The sequence below is a fragment of the Bufo bufo genome, chromosome 9, assembly GCF_905171765.1.
Source record: "Bufo bufo chromosome 9, aBufBuf1.1, whole genome shotgun sequence".
NCBI classification, from domain to species: domain Eukaryota; kingdom Metazoa; phylum Chordata; class Amphibia; order Anura; family Bufonidae; genus Bufo; species Bufo bufo.
This window is the reverse complement of record NC_053397.1, coordinates 212,988,420-213,008,139: the sequence shown is the minus strand read 5'-3', so window position 1 is coordinate 213,008,139 and position 19,720 is coordinate 212,988,420. Positions and strand designations below refer to the sequence as shown.

The window sequence follows — 19,720 nt, the reverse complement described above, 5'->3', positions numbered from 1 at the left end:
GAGACCCCATGAAAGAAGATAAGGAGGAATATGTTTTTCTTAAAGAAAAGCGTATTTGTTCAGAATTATATCCCACTTCTGACACAATTTTCCACAAAAGATGGCGGAGACAGCACACCAAATGAAGTTGCTATTTGAGTTTTATTCGTACAGTAGTACACACGATTACATTTACGGCTAATGCAACGTTTCGGGTCCTAATACGGTACCCTTTGTCAAGATTGAGCCTGGATTGTGATAGGTATGGCGTGGTGCACCGCTTATAATATGGGTGCTTGCTGAGACACCAGGGCCAAATGCGTTTCAGGGTACCTCCCCTTCCTCAGTGGTGGTGTCAGCAAATGGCAGATTCAGCGTTTTTATACCAAACTTGGTCAGAAAAGGATGATGGGATACAGGCATTTCTCAAACTCTGGTATGAAGTGATAATTGCCATATATGGATTACCGTGATGTCAGTAATACCTATTCCATATTCATCATACCCCTATATAAGACCATGACAAAGATACATATAGAAATACATATATATGAAATAAAATAGAATAAAATGACAATATGAGAGTGGTCCTTTAGCCTAAACCTGTATACTAATAAAACCAGGACATAATTACAATATTCATACAATGATAAAAAGGTATTAAAAAAAGTATTAAAAAAATGTATAAAAAAATCTTATAGAAATCCTGGCTTATAGTGCAGAGAAGGAGGGGGGTGGTCTGATAGGGAGGTGGGGTCCAGGTGCTGTCAAATCACAGCCATCACAGGACACATCAAATGTAATTAACATCAGTCAATCACAATTCACAGAGGCACAAATGTCCTTTTTAAACAAAGGCCTTAAATTTGCTCCAACCAAAAAATTAGACAAATTCTCCACATTTATAGGAGGGGAGAAATGTATGAGGAGACTATGTCTCAAAAAATATATTTTTCCATTAATGTGGAAGTAAAAGAAATAGAGAAATGCCCACATACTACCCTTAAACTAAAATCTAGAAAGTATCCTAAACAAGAAACAGGGGAACAAAAAGAATGTAGAAAGAGAATTAAGACTCCTCAAAAATGGCAGAATTTGAGATAACCTCAGCCGTAAAGAATTTGAGGCTATCCAGGAACTACAGCAAACACATGATATCACAATACGTCCAGCTGACAAGGGTGGGGCTGTTGTAGTAATGGACACTGAACTATATAGAAATGAGTGTCTAAGACAGCTTAATGATATAATAACTTATCAAAAACTAAAAACAGATCCCACAGAAAACTATTACAAGGAACTCACAAACCTGTGTAATGTGGGGCTAAAGGAAGGGTTTATGGTAGACAGTGAGGCTAAATTCATCCTGGGGACGCAAAGGAGAATACCAGCATTCTATTGCGTCCCAAAGATACACTAAAATCTAAGGTCCTCACCTGGAAGACCGATTGTCTCAGGGATAGAATGCATCTCGTCTAATTTATCAAAGTATATTGACCAATGATTACAACCACTGGTCAAGGAGACTCCATCCTATATTAAAGATACAACTGAAATAATACAGGTCTTAGAAACATTAAAATGGGAGGACCATTATATTATGGGCACTATGGATGTTAGCTCACTGTATACAGTGATAGAACACAAAAAAGGATTACAGGCCCTAGAAGAACATTTTGGAAGGAGGGATCAATTGGAGGCCAAACAGATAGATTTCCTTTTGAAGGCTGTGAATTGCATACTATCTCACAATTATTTTTCGTTTGAAGATCAGTTCTATTTACAGCTAACCGGTACCGCAATGGGCACCAGAATCGCCCCCAGCTATGCCAACTTATTTCTGGCCCATTGGGAGGATGACGTCATCCCGCCAAGGCTGGGGACGAGTCTGGTGCTCTGGCGCCGGTACATCGATGATGTTTTCTTATATGGCAAGACGGTAGAGAATCCCTGGATTGTTTTCTGGCTGAGATTAATATAAATGACAGGAATCTACAATTTATACCTACAGTAGATGTTACTGAGGCTATCTTTTTGGATCTCAGTATTAAAGTAGAGGCTTCGAAAATTATCTGTAGCACTTATACTAAGTCAGTAGCTAGGAACAGTTATATCTGCTTTTCCAGCTGTCATTTGCCTAGATGGCTCACTAACATACCTGTGAGCCAATTTAGACGGCTCAAATGAAACTGCTCAGATAACGAGCAGTTTGATGATGAGGCTTACAAGTTAAGCCAACTATTTACAGATCGAGAATACCCAACGAAAATTATTAGTGATGCATTGGGGAAGGTCTGACATATGAATAGGGATGATTTTTTTTCAGCCAGGCAACCCAGCCCAGCTAGATGAAACACTACGATTAATACTGCCGTTTCATTCCCAACATAGACAGGTAGAAAGAATAATAAAGAAATATTGGCATTTCCTGCTTGATGACAAACTTGTAGGACCTTTACTCACAGCAACCCCACGCATTACTTACACTCGAGCTGCTAATCTTGCCTCTAAAATAGCATCAACGGTCAAAAGACACACTCAAGGGGAAGAGACGTCCAATTGGTTAAAGATGAAGGGGTTCTTTAGATGTGGGAGGTGTTCGAACTGTAAAATCACATCCTTTCCGAAAAAAACAACAAAAGTAGAGTCTACACAAAATAACTTTACAATCAATATCAAAGAGACCCTTACCTGCGAGTCTAAAGATGTAATCTACCTTTTACAGTGTAGCTGTCAGAAACAATATATAGGCCGTACCAAAAGAACTCTAAAAAAGAGAGTTATGGAACATATTTCCAATATCCGTAAAGGATATGAGCTCCATTCCCTCTCCAAACACTTTAAAGAGATTCATAAATGCAATCCATCCACTCTGACATATGTAGCTATAGAGAGAGTGAGGAGATCTTGGAGAGGAGGTAATCATATTATGAATATGTCAAGACAGGAATCACGCAGAATATTTTAATTTGACTCCCTCATACCTAAGGGACTTAATGCAGAGATGGAGTTGTTTGGATTTCTCTGAGGGTGGGCTGTCTGGTGGTGATGAGGAGTCCAAGTCAGGCTGTTTATCAATATATGGATGGTGCTGGTACGCCGCAGCATAGAGGGGAATCCTGAGCTGTAAAAGGACTTGATGACTTTTTTTGTATTTAAGTTTCATAATTGCTACCTACTGTATTACACATTTCACATTATCCATCTTTCCAACAGTCAATGCCCAAGATAATGAAGATCACGTTCCGCTTCATTTCTGCTCCCGATTCGGGCACCATGAAATTGTCAGATATCTTCTGCAGAATAACTCTGATTTGCAGCCCCACGTGATGAATATATATGGGGACACGTCCTTACACCTGTGAGTATCCTGAATCTGTCCTTACACCTGTGAGTATCCTGAATCTAGGACCTGGGCCTCTGAACATGGGCCTCCACTTAAAGGGGTTGTCCAGCAGGGGATACTTTTTTTTTGGAAAGGGCTCAGAATGGGTTAACAGAATAAAAAAAATACTGACTGACTCTTATCTGGTCCCCTCGACACACAGAAAATAGCAAGAGATACCTGTTCAGCCAGTCATTGGACACAATGGAGACTCAACTCAGCAGATGATTGATGCAGTAGACATCTCCTGGCATTCCCTGTGTGTCTAGATGGGACCAGTAAGAAGAGACTAGCAGGGACCAGCTAAGTGTCAGTACAGGAGTGTTAGGTGATTGGTGGGGTGAGTATGGCTTCCTTTTTTTTTTTTGACCCACTTTGAGCCCTTTCCTAAAAATGATTACCAACTGGGCAACCAGGTTTATGTAGGGACATACATAATAAAAATTGGTCTCAGAGCCAAGTCAGACTGGGGTTCCTATGCTTAATATATATACAGAACATGTACATGACACGCTTCGGGGACAAAAATATGTTTCCTGTACATCTGAAGAAGGGAATTTTTTCATCGAAACACTTTATGAATTGGAAGCAAGAGTTCCTATGTATGGTGCAGCGCCAGAGTCCTTTTTTTTTCCTCCTGAGACCTTTCTTGGGTTTCTCAGAACCTGTTCTTCCATTGTTGTATTAAGTTCCCACCTACCATGAGTCCATGAATTGATCCTCTGGTGGGACAGTCCAACCCACAAAATTCCTCTTCTAGGTGTTAGTTCATGCCACCACTCCTCAATGGTAGAAGGATCCAAGAGGATGAGGCCCACTCTCCAAGGACTCTACTCTCCAAGGACTCTACTCTCCAAGGACTCTACTCTCCAAGGACTCTACTCTCCAAGGACTCTACTCTCCAAGGACTCTACTCTCCAAGGACTCTACTCTCCAAGGACTCTACTCTCCATGGACTCTACTCTCCATGGACTCTACTCTCCATGGACTCTACTCTCCATGGACTCTACTCTCCATGGACTCCACTCTCCAAGGAGCTCTCTCTCCATGGGCCCCATGGCGAGCACTGGGGCAGCCTCTCTGATATGACACCCTTGATCTAATGTACCTCCATCTTTCTTACAGCGCCTGTTACAATGGAAAGTTTGAAGTGGTGAAGGAATTAATTCAGCTGTCAGGTACGGAGAGTCTGACGAAGGAAAACATTTTCAGTGAAACAGCTTTTCATAGGTAAATATTGGCACATTTTCTCTCACTGAATTGAATTCCTGATACATAATACATACCAGCATCACCGTATAATGTCTTGAGTCATCACTTTCATCTGGTACATCGAGAAGTCAAAAAGATTTAAGGGGTAAAATTTGTCTTTAAAAGGGCCCGAATGGGTTAAAAAAAATAAACATTACATATCCTCACTGATTGCCCGCCACTGTCCTCTCTGGTTCCTGCTGCTCTCCACTTCCTGTTCCCACCCTGACACACAGGAAGTGGATAGAAATGCCCACTCAGCCAATCACAAGCCAGAGAGGTGACTCAGCCTCAACTAGAGCAGATATTTCCAGCCATTTCCTGTGTGGGGAGGAAGTAGAGAGCAGCAGGGTCAGGAGCAACATCTGAACAGCAGCCTGTAAAAAAGTGGCCAAGAGGCACCAAAACCACTGGATATGGGCACTGCGTCAGGCCTCATGAACACGACTATATAATAATGCTGAACCTTACAAACAAGCAACTTTAGATGGAGGGGCAGAAACCTCCATAAGCCACAACTAGGAACTGGTCCCAGTCAAATTGGCGTCATTGAATAGTATTTTTAACTCTTTGTTAACCTTAAGCATGCCGCGTTGTTGTTATGTTATTGATGTTTTGTGGGTTTGTCCGCAGCGCATGCACATACGGCAAAAATCTGGAGCTCATTAAATTTCTTCTTGATCAAAACGTCCTCAACATCAACCACCAGGGTAGAGATGGACATACAGGTAAGAGGGCATACGTGTTGGAAGCTTTACGGCAGCTCCATTCTCACTTTTCTGCACTGATCATAGAGATGAGCTGAGGAGCAGAATGTTATTTGTGAGCGCCATCTGGTGGCTGCTTAAATGTAACTTCCTGTATTTCAGTTCCTGACCAGGGAGTGAGATGGGAGCAAGTATACTGTGGCAAGACTGTTATTCTGGGGGTGGGGGAGTCTTGTGGCTTGTATTCGTGGGAGGCAACATGGCACACATTCAAAAAGATTGGGACAACTACTCATGGTGGGCATTATGGCTAGTACTAATGGGGCACTCTGGTTGCTAAGGTGCCATAGCTGTCACATAGGAACTATAATGACTGTACGGAAGGTTGAACGGGTAACTTGGATGCCAGAAATGCTTTTCCTATCCCTGCCAAACAGCCACAGGAGTGTGGCCATAGGGGTAAAGCTAGTCATTGTGCCAATCAGACATCTGTTGGATCATTTATATGTCCCATCCCACCAGCACTATGCCAGACGAAACTAGCCGACCAAGGAGTCAACAAAATGGCAAATGATATGCCATACAGATATGGTTTCAGCCAGCCATGATCAAAATTTCCAACCTGCCGAAAACCTTTTTCATTTTTCAAATGAAGATAGTTTAAAATATTTTCTCTTGTGTGTAGGCATCTTAACATACTTAGGCTGGAAGATACGACAGGAGGCAGAAAAGAATAATGTCTGGTGACCGAGTGACCCAAGACTTTTCTCCATAGCCTCCAAAATGGCCGACAATGGCTGCCACTTCCTGTTACCTTAGGAAGAGCAGCTCTGGTGGACGTAATGATGCCCTTCCCAGTGAATTAGTGTATAAATTAACAGGAGCACACGTAGGTTTCATTATTTGGGGCGGAGGCACTTTAAGGGTTACCCATCTGGCACAGGGTAGCAATTAATTTAGATTAAGAAACGTTAACGTCTTGGAGTGATCTACGGTTCTGTCCTTTGCGCACTCCCAGCGCTTACAATTATTCTTTGCTCTCTTTCTTATGTATTCATTTTTGTTGTGAGGTTATCATTCTTCCCGGCTGGCAGAATAAGTACCAGCTTGTTGGTTGTAATAAAATAAAATCATCTTGTCCTTTCAGCACTTGGTGATTCTCGGCATAACATATTTCCCCAGGAAGAATATCACTCCTGGCTTTATGATTATTGGGTGTACTTCTATTATGTTCATGTAATGCTTGCGCCTTCATGTCCCGATCCTGCAGGATTACACTGCGCGTGCTACCACGGCCACATACGGCTGGTTCAGTTCTTGCTCGACAACGGAGCCGACATGAACCTCGTCGCCAGCGATCCCAGTAAATCGAGCGGGGAAAAGGATGAACAGACGTGCCTAATGTGGGCTTACGAAAAAGGTGTGTGGTATCCCCAAGCAGCCAACGATACATGCAGTCATAGTGATTTAGGGTCTAAACGTCGGGCTATTTTGTGATACAGAATAAGATTTTGTGATACAGAATGTTATTTTGTAACACGTGACCACAATACTGTTCTGTGATACACAATACCATTTTGTGACACAGGACAATTTAGTTTGATTTTTGTAATGCCATTTTGTAAGACAGAATAAGATTTTGTGATACAAACTGTCATTTTGTAACAGATGTGACCACAATACTGTTTTGTGAAACAGAATAGGACAATTCTGCTTAATTTTTGTAATGCCGTTTTTTAGGACGGAATGCAATTTTGTCGCACAAAATTTAATTTTGTAACCGGACATTCTGTGACCACAATACTGTTCTGTGATACACAATAACATTTTGTGAAACAGAGCGCAGTTTTGTCCGATTTTTGTGAAACATGATCAAGTCAAAGTTGCCTTTTTACTACAGAATGAATGTAAACTGAAATTTACAGGAATCTCCAATCAAGAAAAAATGGCAGTGGCTAGCATCACACAGCCTATAGCTTACGTCTGAAACAGGGGTGGCATACCAGTCTCTCCCACACAAAATTTTGTGACAGAACGTACCAATATGTGACAGAATACCATTTCGTGACACAGAATATAATTTTGTGATACAGAATGTAATCTTGTAACACATTCTGTGACAACAATACTGTTCTGTAGTACGGAAGAACGTTTTGTGACGTGGAGCGCAATTTTATTCAAGTTTTATTCATTCTGTATGTGCTATGCAAAACCAATTTATTTTAGTGAAATCTGACTTTAATTTTACTCCAACCAAATACGTTTGTTTTACAAAATGTATTTTTACTACAGAATGTGCTGTTCACATTGGGATACTGTATCTGTTAGCATATGTATCTATTGATGTTAAAATTGCAAGGAACTACCCACACAAAAAAATTGCACTGGCCAGGCTTAACATAATATATCAGCATACCATTCTGTGGCGACACAAAATTCAATGTGACACAGAACACCGTTTTGTGAGACAGAGTATAATTTTGTACACAATGTAATACATTTTTTTTGCACAGAACCACATTCTGTAACAAACCTACTGTACATACTGTAGACAAAATTTCCAGGGACCAGCTACAAAAAAATGCCAATATCCAGCTTTACTTTTATGGCTCTGCAACTGGAAACCGTAAAAAAAATTTAAGAATTTAATTTTGTGAAATTTTTTTATTTTCTGTCGTAACAATACTGTACAGACAAAATGGCCAAGGACCAATTAAATACCGTTACCATTTTATGAGGCTACTTAAAGAGGTTATCTGGAATTTTTTTTTTTTATGCCCACTTCTTTCATGTGATTAACCACTTTAACATTCATAGGGGGTCATTTACTAAGCTGAAATATGCCTAAGGCTACTTTCACACATGCGTTTAGGTGCGGATCCATCTGGTATCTGCACATACGGATCCGCACCTATAATGCAAACGCTTGTATCCGTTCAGAATGGATCCGTTTGCATTACCATGAACAAAAAAAACTAAAAAAAATATTTTTTTTTGTTCATGATAATGCAAACGGATCCGTTTTGACTTACATTGAAAGTCAATGTTTCAATTGCACCATATTGTGTCAGTAAAAACTGATCCGTCCCCATTGACTTACATTGTAAGTCAGGACGGATCCGTTTGGCTCAGTTTCGTCAGGCGGACATCAAAACGCTGCAAGCAGCGTTTTGGTGTCCGCCTCCAGAGCGGAATGGAGGCTGAACGGAGGCAAACTGATGCATTCTAAACGGATCCTTATCCATTCAGAATGCATTGGGGCTGAACTGATCCGTTTTGGGACGCTTGTGATGGCGGCACAACGGTTGGTTCTTTCTACGCCTGTTTTAGGCGTGGAAAAAGGTCTAAATGTAAGACCGCTTATTTTGAACTGGCACTGGATGCGCCGAAGTTATGGAAAGGCCGGATCCACTGACAGCTCAGGGCCTATATTAAGACCGGCCTCTAAAACGCTGGTCTTAAAAAATGTGCCCCATAATGTTGAAAATATTCCTACTGGGCCAGCGCTGCACTACCTGCGGTTCCCAATGTAATGGCTGTTAAAATGCTTAATCATATGGAGGGGGGACCATTATTATTATTATTATATTTTTTTAATTGCAGATAACCCCTTTAACATTCTGTGTCACACAATACCCTGTAGGCATACTAAATACCATTATGTGACACAGAATAGCATTTTGTCAGACAGAATGCAATTTTGTGATACATAATATCATATTTTTTCATACACAGAGCAACATTCTGTGGCAACAATACCGTTCTGTGGTGCACAGAGGAAATCTACAGGGACCGGCCACAAAAAGATGCCGATGGCTTATACCATAGCTCTGTAATTGGGTATTACAAATAATTTTTTGCAATTCTCCAGGTCACGACGGCATCGTTACCCTGCTGAAGCATTACAAGCGGCCTCAGGAAGAATCTCCCTGTAATGAGTACTCGCAGCCCGGTGGAGGTATTTAATATCCGAATGTTCTGTTAGAGTACTGATCAGCCTTTGTGAAGAGCGTACATGCTAAAAGTGCAGAAATGGCTGTGGGCCATTGGAGGGATTGAATGGTAATACAGTCATGTAATTACATTATTAAGGCTGATTTTGCTGTGTTACATAAAAATATGACATCCTTTCAAATTTGAATTTTTTTCTCGGTTTTGTGCTCAAAAAATATAAATGTCCATCCTTGAACACTTAGTTTTTTTCCATAGCGGTATAAAATTCTCTTTTTTGATTAGTTTTATGCTATATCTTTAGAGCAGTTGGCATTTTTTATTGAGATCCAAATCTCCCCCCAATAGACTTAAAAGTTACATGCAAAAATGCTAGCTGCCTGCATCCACCACTAGGGGGAGCTCACTGCATACTGTCTTATTATTGCATTTAAAGATGTTTTCCAAGTCTTCAATATTGATGTCCTATCTTTCCTTAGGATTGATCATCAATATCAGATAGGTGCAAATCTGACTCCCACTTTAGAACTGATCAGCTGTTTGAACGGGGCTGCTGCCCTCTAGAATAGGCACTGGAACAGCACAGCTCTGTGCACTGGGTAGTGGTCCTGAATGGTACTGAATATCTTTGCCATTATCCAATGTACGGAGCTGTGTCATTCCAGTGCCTACTCCAGAGGGCAGCAGCCCATTCAAAACCTGATCGGTAGGGGTGTCAGGAGTCAGACCTGCACTCATCAGAGAACATTATTGACTGTATCCAAAAAGATCAAGGCACATAGAAAAAACATAAACCTTTGTCCCCTTCCTCTTTCCTTTAGGCCCCGACACTGGTTTGTCTTTTTTTCTATGCATCAGGATGACTGTGGAGAGTAGGAGCCAGTGGTAATAGTGATGGAGCCACCTTAGACAGGTTTTCCAGGGGAGAGAAAAATGTTTCAAAAAGGTCAAGAAAGGTTTAAAAAAAAAAAAAAAAAAAGCATTGCTCATCTCATTGATACCCCACCACTGCTTTTCTGGTGCTGCGCCGATCTCTGCTAGCCATTGCTCTCCACTTCCTGTTCCTACAATAGCAGATTCACAGCACACCTTTCTTCCATAGAAAAGGGATTTATTTTTTAAAAAAAATTTTTTTTTTTTTTCACCATCCCTGCCTTACATATGACTGTATACTCTGTATGCAGCTTTAAATGAGCGCTGTGCATTAAGATCAGGCAGCGGAAATGCTACTTCCTGCTCTGATTCCAGCAATCATGTGATCACCATGTGACGGGTAACTGCAGGAGCTTCTGGGTCTTAGCAGCCCCAGATTACCTCTAGACAAAACATAATCAAATAAATAATAATAATAATAATAATAATGAAAAAAAAATAAAGAACACCACCACTAGCCCACACTGTATCTTCTAGCCCTTGTCCCGGTGACCAGGACTATTTTATCCCCTATATCAAAATGACCAGTTCACAAAATATACTTTCTGATGTGGATCAGGTGCTCAGGAAACCAGTCACGTGATACTCCTCTTCTGAAAATCCTGTTTCCACCAACATCACTTCCTTTACCAGGTTTGAAGCCTGGGCTATAAGAACTTGGATGGGGCCAGAACTATTCCTCTCGCTGGCGCATGCTGAATCCTGAGTCTACCTCATCTGCACATGCAACGGGGAAAGGAATAGTTCTGGCCCCATCCACAGCAGAAATGACATCCCATCCATAGCTCTGTCCGGAAACCTGGTAAAGGATGTGACTTCTGCAGAACCTGGACCTTCAGTTTTCCATGAAGGGTTCAGATTGCCACAACTTCCGGGCGGTCAGTATATTGCATATTTTCTCCTACAAAAGAGCTATGTGTAATAAAGGTGGACTTGCCAGGGTCTGCTGGTTCCCAGAAATCCCCTTTAATATACGGTTCTACCACTTTCCTTACCTCTGTGTCTGTGTCTTAGATGGCTCCTACGTATCCGTCCCATCTCCTCTCGGGAAGATTAAAAGCTTGACAAAAGGTAAGACCATTTATGGGACCAGAAGCTTCCAGGACTCACTTCTCTTACCGCCTCGTTAGTCAGATTTATCTTACAATTACAGAATTAAGTCCAAAATTGTGAGCCTCGTAATATATAACTTTACAGTTTTCATTACTGAGTTTTACATTCTGTATTACTTTCACACAGAGATACAATTATGTCTGTCTGCAGCCACCACTAGAGGGAGCTCACTGCATATAAATATATGCAACTCCCATTGGGCTCAGTGAAAAATCCATGTCTGTGAGCTCCTCCTAGTGGTGGCAGTAGGGTCCCAGAAAGAATTTTAAAGTGAACCTGTCAGAAGGAAATGTATTGTTACACCAGGTACAATGCCTTGTAGGACTAGCTCAGCTGAATCTTATGATACTTTTCACTTAGTTTTAATCTATTTGCAAAAGAGCTGTTAAGTGCATCAGGGGCGGACCCAAGCCAATCTGTGCAACCTTGCTCCTCCTGCTTCCGCTGTTGGACCCTTCCTTTTCCTCTTGATTGACAGGGCGAGGCTAGATGACTCTGGAGTAATCTGGTGCTGTCAATGAAAAACATGAGGGCAGGGCTGGCAGAAGAAGCAGGAGGAGCAAGGGTGCACAGAGTGGCTTGGGCCAGCCCTTGTTGCACCTAACTGCTCATTTGCATATGGATTAGAAGTATTTTTTTCTCCTGAATGAAGCCACGGATCGCTAAGTGAAAGGTATTCAGCTGCGCTAGTCCTATCAGTGAATTCCCTGCAAAGGATAACTGAGCTCTAAAGATATATAATGAAATTACTCAACATGCTATTTTAGACCCCAAAAAATTATATAGGGTTAGAGTTTCCCTTTAAATCCTGGAATCTAAATAACGCCATCCACTTCTGCTTAGCGTCTAACTTCGTGGTAGGTTTTCTAATCCTTCCTTCTATATATGGGAAGAAACGGTTAATTTCTTGACTCTCATGTACAGTGCTCAGGTGGATTAATCTTCCAAGAAGGACTCTTCATCGACAAATGCTTTTAATCCCCAGCGGCATAAATATTATATCAGCCCATTCCAAACAGATTGTCATTAAATGTTCCCTCCAAGAGCAACAGATGCACTTAAAAAATAACTAGCCGAAGAAACACATTGATAGATATAAATTGGGCAGAGTTCCAGCCTGGAAAGAGGACACAGATGAGCATGTTTAAAGGGAGAGATGCTTTTTTAAAGAGCTCCTCTCTTCCCATCCCCTCCCCCGAGGTTATACACAAGGGCAGGAATATGCAGTAAATAGTGAGTGCATCGGAAAGGCATTTACCGTCCGACCATCCCTCTGGCATCATGCTAAATGTGTGAAGCATGCTTAAAGGGCACCTCTCAGCAGGGTTAACACTATTAAACCAGCTATGCTGCCTGGTAGCATTGATCTTGCTGATTACAATGATACCTGTCTTTCGAAAATCGGTTGTGGCATTCCAGAGAAAAAAAGATTCCTATTCCTCATGCGAGTGAGAGCTTCAGGTCACTGAGGGGCGTGGCCAGCACTGGAAAGCTGAGGTCACCAAGGGGCTAGGCCCCGCCTCTCAGTGCCCTAAAGCCCTCACTTACATAAAGAATAAAAGTATTTTTTCTCTGGAATGCCTTAACCGATTTTCACATGATAGGTATCATTTTAATCAGCAGCATCCACCCTATTAGGCAGCATGGCTGGTTTAATAGGGTTTATCTTGTTGATAGGTGCTCTTTGCCACCTTTTCGGACATGTTTGCTTTAGTAACTACTTGCATTCCCTGTGTAATATAACAATTCTAGAACATCTATTCTGTATGTTGTGCCATTCCTCTGTTATTCCTACTAAAAGCTTATGAAGAATTGCTAGCATTTTGCAATAAAGATCCAGATGGGTGTCACCAGTTTACTCTGTGATGTGCCATTCCTTTATTATTCCTGCTAGAAGTTATGAATCAATTGCTAGTAATTTGCAGTAAAGGCCCAGATGGGTTTACCAGTTGAGGACGTGTCCCTGCACACCCTGGCACTGGCAGCACTGATTGGATAGTGTCGGACTGTGAAGGGACACCCACCTAACTAACATCTGTCACCTAGCTGGTCCTTTATTGCAGACTGCTGGCAATTCATTTACAAACATCTAGCAGGAATAATAGAGGAATGGCACCATGTAGAGTCATAAAAATAGATGCTCCCAAATTATTATTAGATGGGAATGCAAGTAGGTACTAAGACAGACATGTCAGGAGAGACGATGGGTCCTTTTTAAAGGGGTTGTAAAAAAAAACGTTGCCGTGTTTTTTTTTTGGGGGGGGGGGGTGTTGCCACTGGGCTGCTATATCACATACAACCTATAGAAAGTGCAGTACTGTTTTTAGGTAACCCTTTGCGGGCTTTGTCCTCTTTCGAGAAGGATTCTCCCAATAGGATGCTCACGGGGCGTGCTGCTGACGAGATCTCCATTGATCAGTAATTATCTGTAGGGGGACCTGGCGGCAGGTGTTCATTTCCCCTGCAGCGCCCCAACAGGGGAAATAAAGTATTGCACATTCCCTATTGAAGTCAGTGGGATGGCCCCATGTGATGTACTGACATGCCCGATCCTCTGTGCGGTTCACTGCAGCCAATCATCTGCTCATTTTGATGCACAAACCTTTTGTGCTACGATCTTATTATTATGATTTTTTTTTTTCTTATTTCCTCGCAGAGAAAGCCGACGTCCTCCTCCTGCGTGCCAGCCTGCCCTCGCACTTTCACCTTCAGATGTCAGAAATAGAATTTCACGAAATAATTGGATCAGGTGCGAGATTGCGACGCCCGCCGCTGCCTCACTAGCGCCGTTAATGATTTACTTTTGGATAGTTACCCGTTCTTTGGTATTTCGTAGGGTCATTCGGGAAAGTATACAAAGGAAGATGCAGAAATAAAATCGTCGCCATTAAGAGGTAAAGTCGGAGAGTTTATTGCAATTCAGCTTTATCGCTAATGAAAGAAATGAAGAGGAAAATTATATTTCTTCATTACTGTTTTTTTTTAGAGGTAAAATGTACATTTCCTTCGATTTTTATGGATTCTTATGGTTAGCTGACAGTATCGCAGCAATCCGGCTGCAGCAGTGACATGGACCCGTTGTGATGTGATGATGTTGCTGTAAAATTCCTTTAATCCAGAATTAAAGGGGTATTCCAGTGTCCCCTATTCACTGGATAGGGGATAACTCTTCGATCGGTGGGGGTCCGACCGCCGGGATCCACATCGACCATGAGAACAGGGGTTCCTCCAGATGAACGGAACTGCGGTAGACGAGACCCTGTTCTAGTAATAGTTTTGGATATGCCATAAATCTCAAGATGGGAATACCCCTTTAAAGAGGACCTGTCCCCTGTCCTGACATGTCTTTTAGTAACTGCTTGCATTCCCCCAGGTAATAACAATTCTTGAGCATCTATTCTTATGACTCTATGTTGTGCTGTTCCTCTATTATTCCTTATGAATGGATTACTGGTTGTTTGCAATGAAGGTCCAGCTGGGTGTTACCAGTTGGGGGGGTGTCCCTGCACAATCTGACACTATCCGATCAGTGCAGCCAGCGTCAGACTGTGCAGGGACATGCCCCCAACTGGTAACACCCAGCTGGACCTTCACTGCAGATTGCTGGCAAGTACTAATAGGAATAATAAAGGAATGGCACAACATAGAGTCATAAGAATAGATGTTCCAGAATTGTTATCACATGGGGGATGCAGGTAGTTACTAAACCAGACATGTCAGGAGAGGGGACGGGTCCTCTTTAAGATCAGGCTTTTACCTACTGTTTCCTGCCTTGCTCCTCTCAGATACCGAGCCAACACTTACTGCTCCAAATCCGACGTGGACATGTTCTGCCGGGAGGTCTCCATACTGTGCCGCCTCAATCACCCGTGCATCATTCAGTTTGTTGGTGCCTGTTTGGATGACCCCAGTCAGTTTGCTATAGTGACTCAGTACGTCTCGGGAGGATCGTTATTTTCTCTTCTCCATGAGCAGAAAAGGTAATTAATAAGAAAAAGACTATGAAAACCTTCCAGTATTCCAACAGTGGCAGAAAAAGCCCATGATGTGCGAACCGACCTATACAGTTCCATTTCAACCCAATGATATTATGTAGTAAGCGCCCTCTAGTGGTGTCTGCAGGAGGTCTACATTGTATGTCTTAATTCTGGGATTTGGAGCTTTCCCTCCTATAGAAATACTATAGATATTATGACATTGATTAGACCTAAGCTGACATTCTTACTGCTACGGATTTATTATTGAGTTCAGTGGGAGCTGTATAAATCCATAAGTGTTGAGCTCCCCCTAGTGGTGGTGACAAGAAGTCAAAATGTTGTCCTTTTGTCTAATCTGTAGCTTTGTGAAGGGTAGCAGTGGTTTTGAGTTCTGTAGCAGTGAACTAAACCTGTGACCTACTCATCTGTCCCCGGGCCACTGTCACCACTCTTTGACCCTGTAGGGATGCAAAGTGAGGAGATCCAGCTGACCAGCAAATCGGGGGCTCAGTCCACCGACCAATCAGCAGGCAGATAGGGAGACCGGACAGATCGATTGGCTCGCCCTGAAACCTAAGTCAATGTTTTTAGATTCCTGACCCGACAACCTTGACTACTCCTCTGGATTAACCCTTCCTTTCCTACTAGTACTGACTTGGACTCTTCTGACCTCCCTTTTGCCTGCCGTTCTGTCACTTGTATTCCCTGCTGTATCCCCCCCCAGTATATGGATCCCGCCGGCCTTGATGCCCTCTCTGTTGATTCCCGGTATTGACCCCTGGTTCCATTAGGTCACGCTCTGGCCTGTTCGCTCCACCAGTTGGCGACTACTCCGTAGATGCAGCGTGAAGATGGCAGCAGAAAAGCCCTGGTCACTGCTTGGCGGTTAAAGGGTTAAAAGCTGCAGCTTCTTTGATTCTGCTAACCAGAGCGTCCAGCGCAGCGGAAGGCGAGCTGAACCGTGACGCGGCCCCCTATAAAGATATATTATGACATGAATCAGCGCAGAAAGTTACGACCCTTAATATGAAGGTCGGAGTTACACTTTAATGGCCGGCAATTCAGACATATTCAAAAGTATAAGCAGCTAGAAGGGTGGCAGATACTTTTCACTGCACTGTTTATGCATTTTACCTGTGAGCTCTTCTGTACGGAGTGTTTTTTTTGTTTGCCGCAGGAACCTTGACTTGCAATCAAAGTTGATTATCGCTGTGGATGTGGCCAAAGGCATGGAGTATCTCCACAACCTGACCTACCCCATCATCCACCGGGATCTGAACAGGTAGCCTGGGGCAGCATCTCTCCATTATTCTGTATAAACTCAACCCTGATAACACAGAGCGTCATAAATATGAAAAACCCTGTGTCGTCCTCCGACTGGTTAGAGTTTATAGTTATCATTGAAATCACAAAGCCGGTGTATGGGGTCATTAGATGTAGCAGAGCTGAATGTGTCATTGGTGCACCTTGACAGCTTTACCTCCTGCCTTACTGTGCATATAGGCATCTGTCTGGCATGCAGGTCATCTAGTAAAAAAAAATGACACTGTAATGCTACATCAAGGTGATGCCAAAACTGCCTACGATTCCATATGTCTCAACATGTAAACCACAAACAGAGGGACGACTTACAGTGGGATGCGAAAGTTTGGGCAACCTTGTTAATCGTCATGATTTTCCTGTATAAATCGTTGGTTGTTACGATAAAAAATGTCAGTTAAATATATCATATAGGAGACACACACAGAGATATCTGAGAAGTGAAATGAAGTTTATTGGATTTACACAAAGTGTGCTATAATTGTTTAAACAAAATTAGGCAGGTGCATAAATTTGGGCACCACAAAAAAGAAATGAAATCAATATTTAGTAGATCCTCCTTTTTCAGAAATTACATCCTCTAAACGCTTCCTGTAGGTTCCAATGAGAGTCTGGATTCTGGTTGAAGGTCTTTTGGACCATTCCTCTTTACAAAACATCTTTAGTTCATTAAGGTTTGATGGCTTCCGAGCATGGACAGCTCTCTTTAAGTCACACCACAGATTTTCAATTATATTCAGGTCTGGGGACTGAGATGGCCATTCCAGAACGTTGTACTTGTTCCTCTGCATAAATGCCTTAGTGGATTTTGAGCAGTGTTTAGAGTCGTTGTCTTGTTGAAAGATCCAGCCCCGGCGCAGCTTCAGCTTTGTCACTGATTCCTGGACATTGGTCTCCAGAATCTGCTGATACTGAGTGGAATCCATGCGTCCCTCAACTTTGACAAGATTCCCAGTCCCTGCACTGGCCACACAGCCCCACAGCATGATGGAACCACCGCCATATTTTACTGTAGGTAGCAGGTGTTTTTCTTGGAATGCTGTGTTCTTTTTCCTCCATGCATAACGCCCCTTGTTATGGCCAAATAACTCAATTTTAGTTTCATCAGTCCACAGCACCTTATTCCAAAATGAAGCTGGCTTGTCCAAATGTGCTTTAGCCCACCTCAAGCGGCACTTTTTCTGCTGTGGGTGGAGAAAAGGCTCCTCTGCATCACTCTCGCATACAGCATCTCCTTGTGTAAAGTGCACCGAATGGTTGAACGATGCACAGTGACTCCATCTGCAGCAAGATGATGTTGTAGGTCTTTGGTGCTGGTCTGTGGGTTGACTCTGACTGTTCTCACCATTCGTCGCTTCTGTCTAGCCGAGGTCTTTCTTGGTCTGCCACTTCAAGTCTTAACTTGAACTGAGCCTGTGGTCTTCCATTTCCTCAATATGTTCCTAACTGTGGAAACGGACGGCTGAAATCTCTGAGACAGCTTTCTGTATCCTTCCCCTAAACCATGATGGTGAACAATCTTTGTCTTCAGGTCATTTGAGAGTTGTTTTGAGACCCCCATGTTGCTACTCCTCAGAGAAAATTAAAAGAGGAGGAAAACTTACAATTGCACCCTTAAATACTCTTTCTCAGAATTGGATTCCCCTGTGTATGTAGGTCAGGGGTCACTGAGCTTACCAAGCCAATTTGAGTTCCAATAATTAGTTCTAAAGGTTTTGGAATCAATAAAATGACAACAGTGCCCAGATTTATGCACCTGACTAATTGTGTTTAAACAATTATAGCACTTTCTGTAAATCCAATAAACTTCATTTCACTTCTCAAATATCACTGTGTGTGTCTCCTATATGATATATTTAACTGACATTTTTTATCGTAACAACCAACGATTTATACAGGAAAATCATGACGATTAACAAGGTTGCCCAAACTTTCGCATCCCACTGTATATACCACCTTTGCTATGCCCAATAACGCCCCCCAGAACTCCACCCAAGCAGTACATGGACAGTGGCATGCTTACGATGGAGGCAGACGACAGACAGACTTCTATAGGGGGGGAAGGGGCAGCATTGAACTGCTTTTCATGCTCCTGACATCAATTCATGGCATTTTTCTACAGCCGCCAGTAGGGGGAGCTTAGTGTATTGAGATTCTACAGCTTCCATTAAGTGCAGTGGTAACTGTATACATTTCTAAGCACTGCGCTCCCCCTAGTGGTGGCCTGGACTGCTTGCGAAGTGCAGATCTCAGTGGGCGAAGCCTGCTGAGATCAGCTGCACATGCGCCAATGAACTCTCACTGCCGCAAGTCTGAGGCTCTGCGCCATGCATCCGAACAGTGATAACGCTTTGTCAATCAGGGCGTATGGGGAAGTGGCGACGGGGGAGAGGAGGAATCGAAGCGGTGCTCTGAGGGGCTAGTCCAGCCTCTTGGTGCTCTGAGCGCCTCTTTTGCATAAATGTAAAAATTATGCTGCAACAGTACATGAGATGGAAGCAATAGCTGGCTCATTTAATTCACCATAATTCACAGTATCCCTGGTTAAATAGGATTGAATGTGGTCAGGGCTGGCAAACTGGGCAATTACCCAGGGCCCCGATCCTCTAAGGGGCCCCCCTGCTTCAGTTCTGGCAGATTGTTCAACACTCCAGATTCCTTGCTGAATGTGTCCATACATGGAGTCAGTGTTATGAACATGAATGAGGTATCCCCAAGCCTGATCACTATGCTTGGGGACACCCTGTGTATATAAGTCTAATTTAGACTCTATTTTTAAAATGTTTCTGTGGGGATTTGAACTCACAACCATCTACATTAAAGGCAAGAACCTTAACCACTGGGCTATAGAGCTCAGTGCTGTCATTGTATAATACAAGAGAAACGTCTATGAGGTTTGTCAGCAATGAGCTCTATAGCCTAGTGGTTAAGGGTCTTGCCTTCAATGTAGATAGTTGTGAGTTTGAATCCCCACGGAAACATTTTAAAAATAGAGTCTAAATAAAACTTAAATAGTGAAAAGTTTGATTTTATTGAGAAAAAAATGGAGCAAAACGTAAAATATGACCAAATAACATCTGTATTAACCCACATCAACCTTTTTA

At 42.5% G+C, this 19,720-nt stretch overlaps 1 protein-coding gene across 4 annotated transcripts in view; it reads left to right on the top strand.

Annotated features, from left to right (window-relative positions):
* TNNI3K (TNNI3 interacting kinase) overlaps positions 1 to 19,720 on the top strand; it is a 230,894-nt gene that overhangs the window by 55,804 nt on the left and 155,370 nt on the right. For all 4 annotated transcript variants that reach the window (XR_005774108.1, XR_005774106.1, XM_040406705.1 and 1 more), the window contains 10 exons: positions 3,196 to 3,340; positions 4,490 to 4,594; positions 5,249 to 5,343; positions 6,593 to 6,742; positions 9,194 to 9,280; positions 11,221 to 11,277; positions 13,976 to 14,068; positions 14,156 to 14,213; positions 15,105 to 15,299; positions 16,474 to 16,578. Coding sequence is in view for 2 of the 4 variants with exons in the window: in XM_040406705.1 (XP_040262639.1) it covers positions 3,196 to 3,340; positions 4,490 to 4,594; positions 5,249 to 5,343; positions 6,593 to 6,742; positions 9,194 to 9,280; positions 11,221 to 11,277; positions 13,976 to 14,068; positions 14,156 to 14,213; positions 15,105 to 15,299; positions 16,474 to 16,578 (1,090 nt within the window). In the remaining 2 variants the exon portion in view is untranslated. The remainder of the gene's footprint in view (positions 1 to 3,195; positions 3,341 to 4,489; positions 4,595 to 5,248; positions 5,344 to 6,592; positions 6,743 to 9,193; positions 9,281 to 11,220; positions 11,278 to 13,975; positions 14,069 to 14,155; positions 14,214 to 15,104; positions 15,300 to 16,473; positions 16,579 to 19,720) is intronic.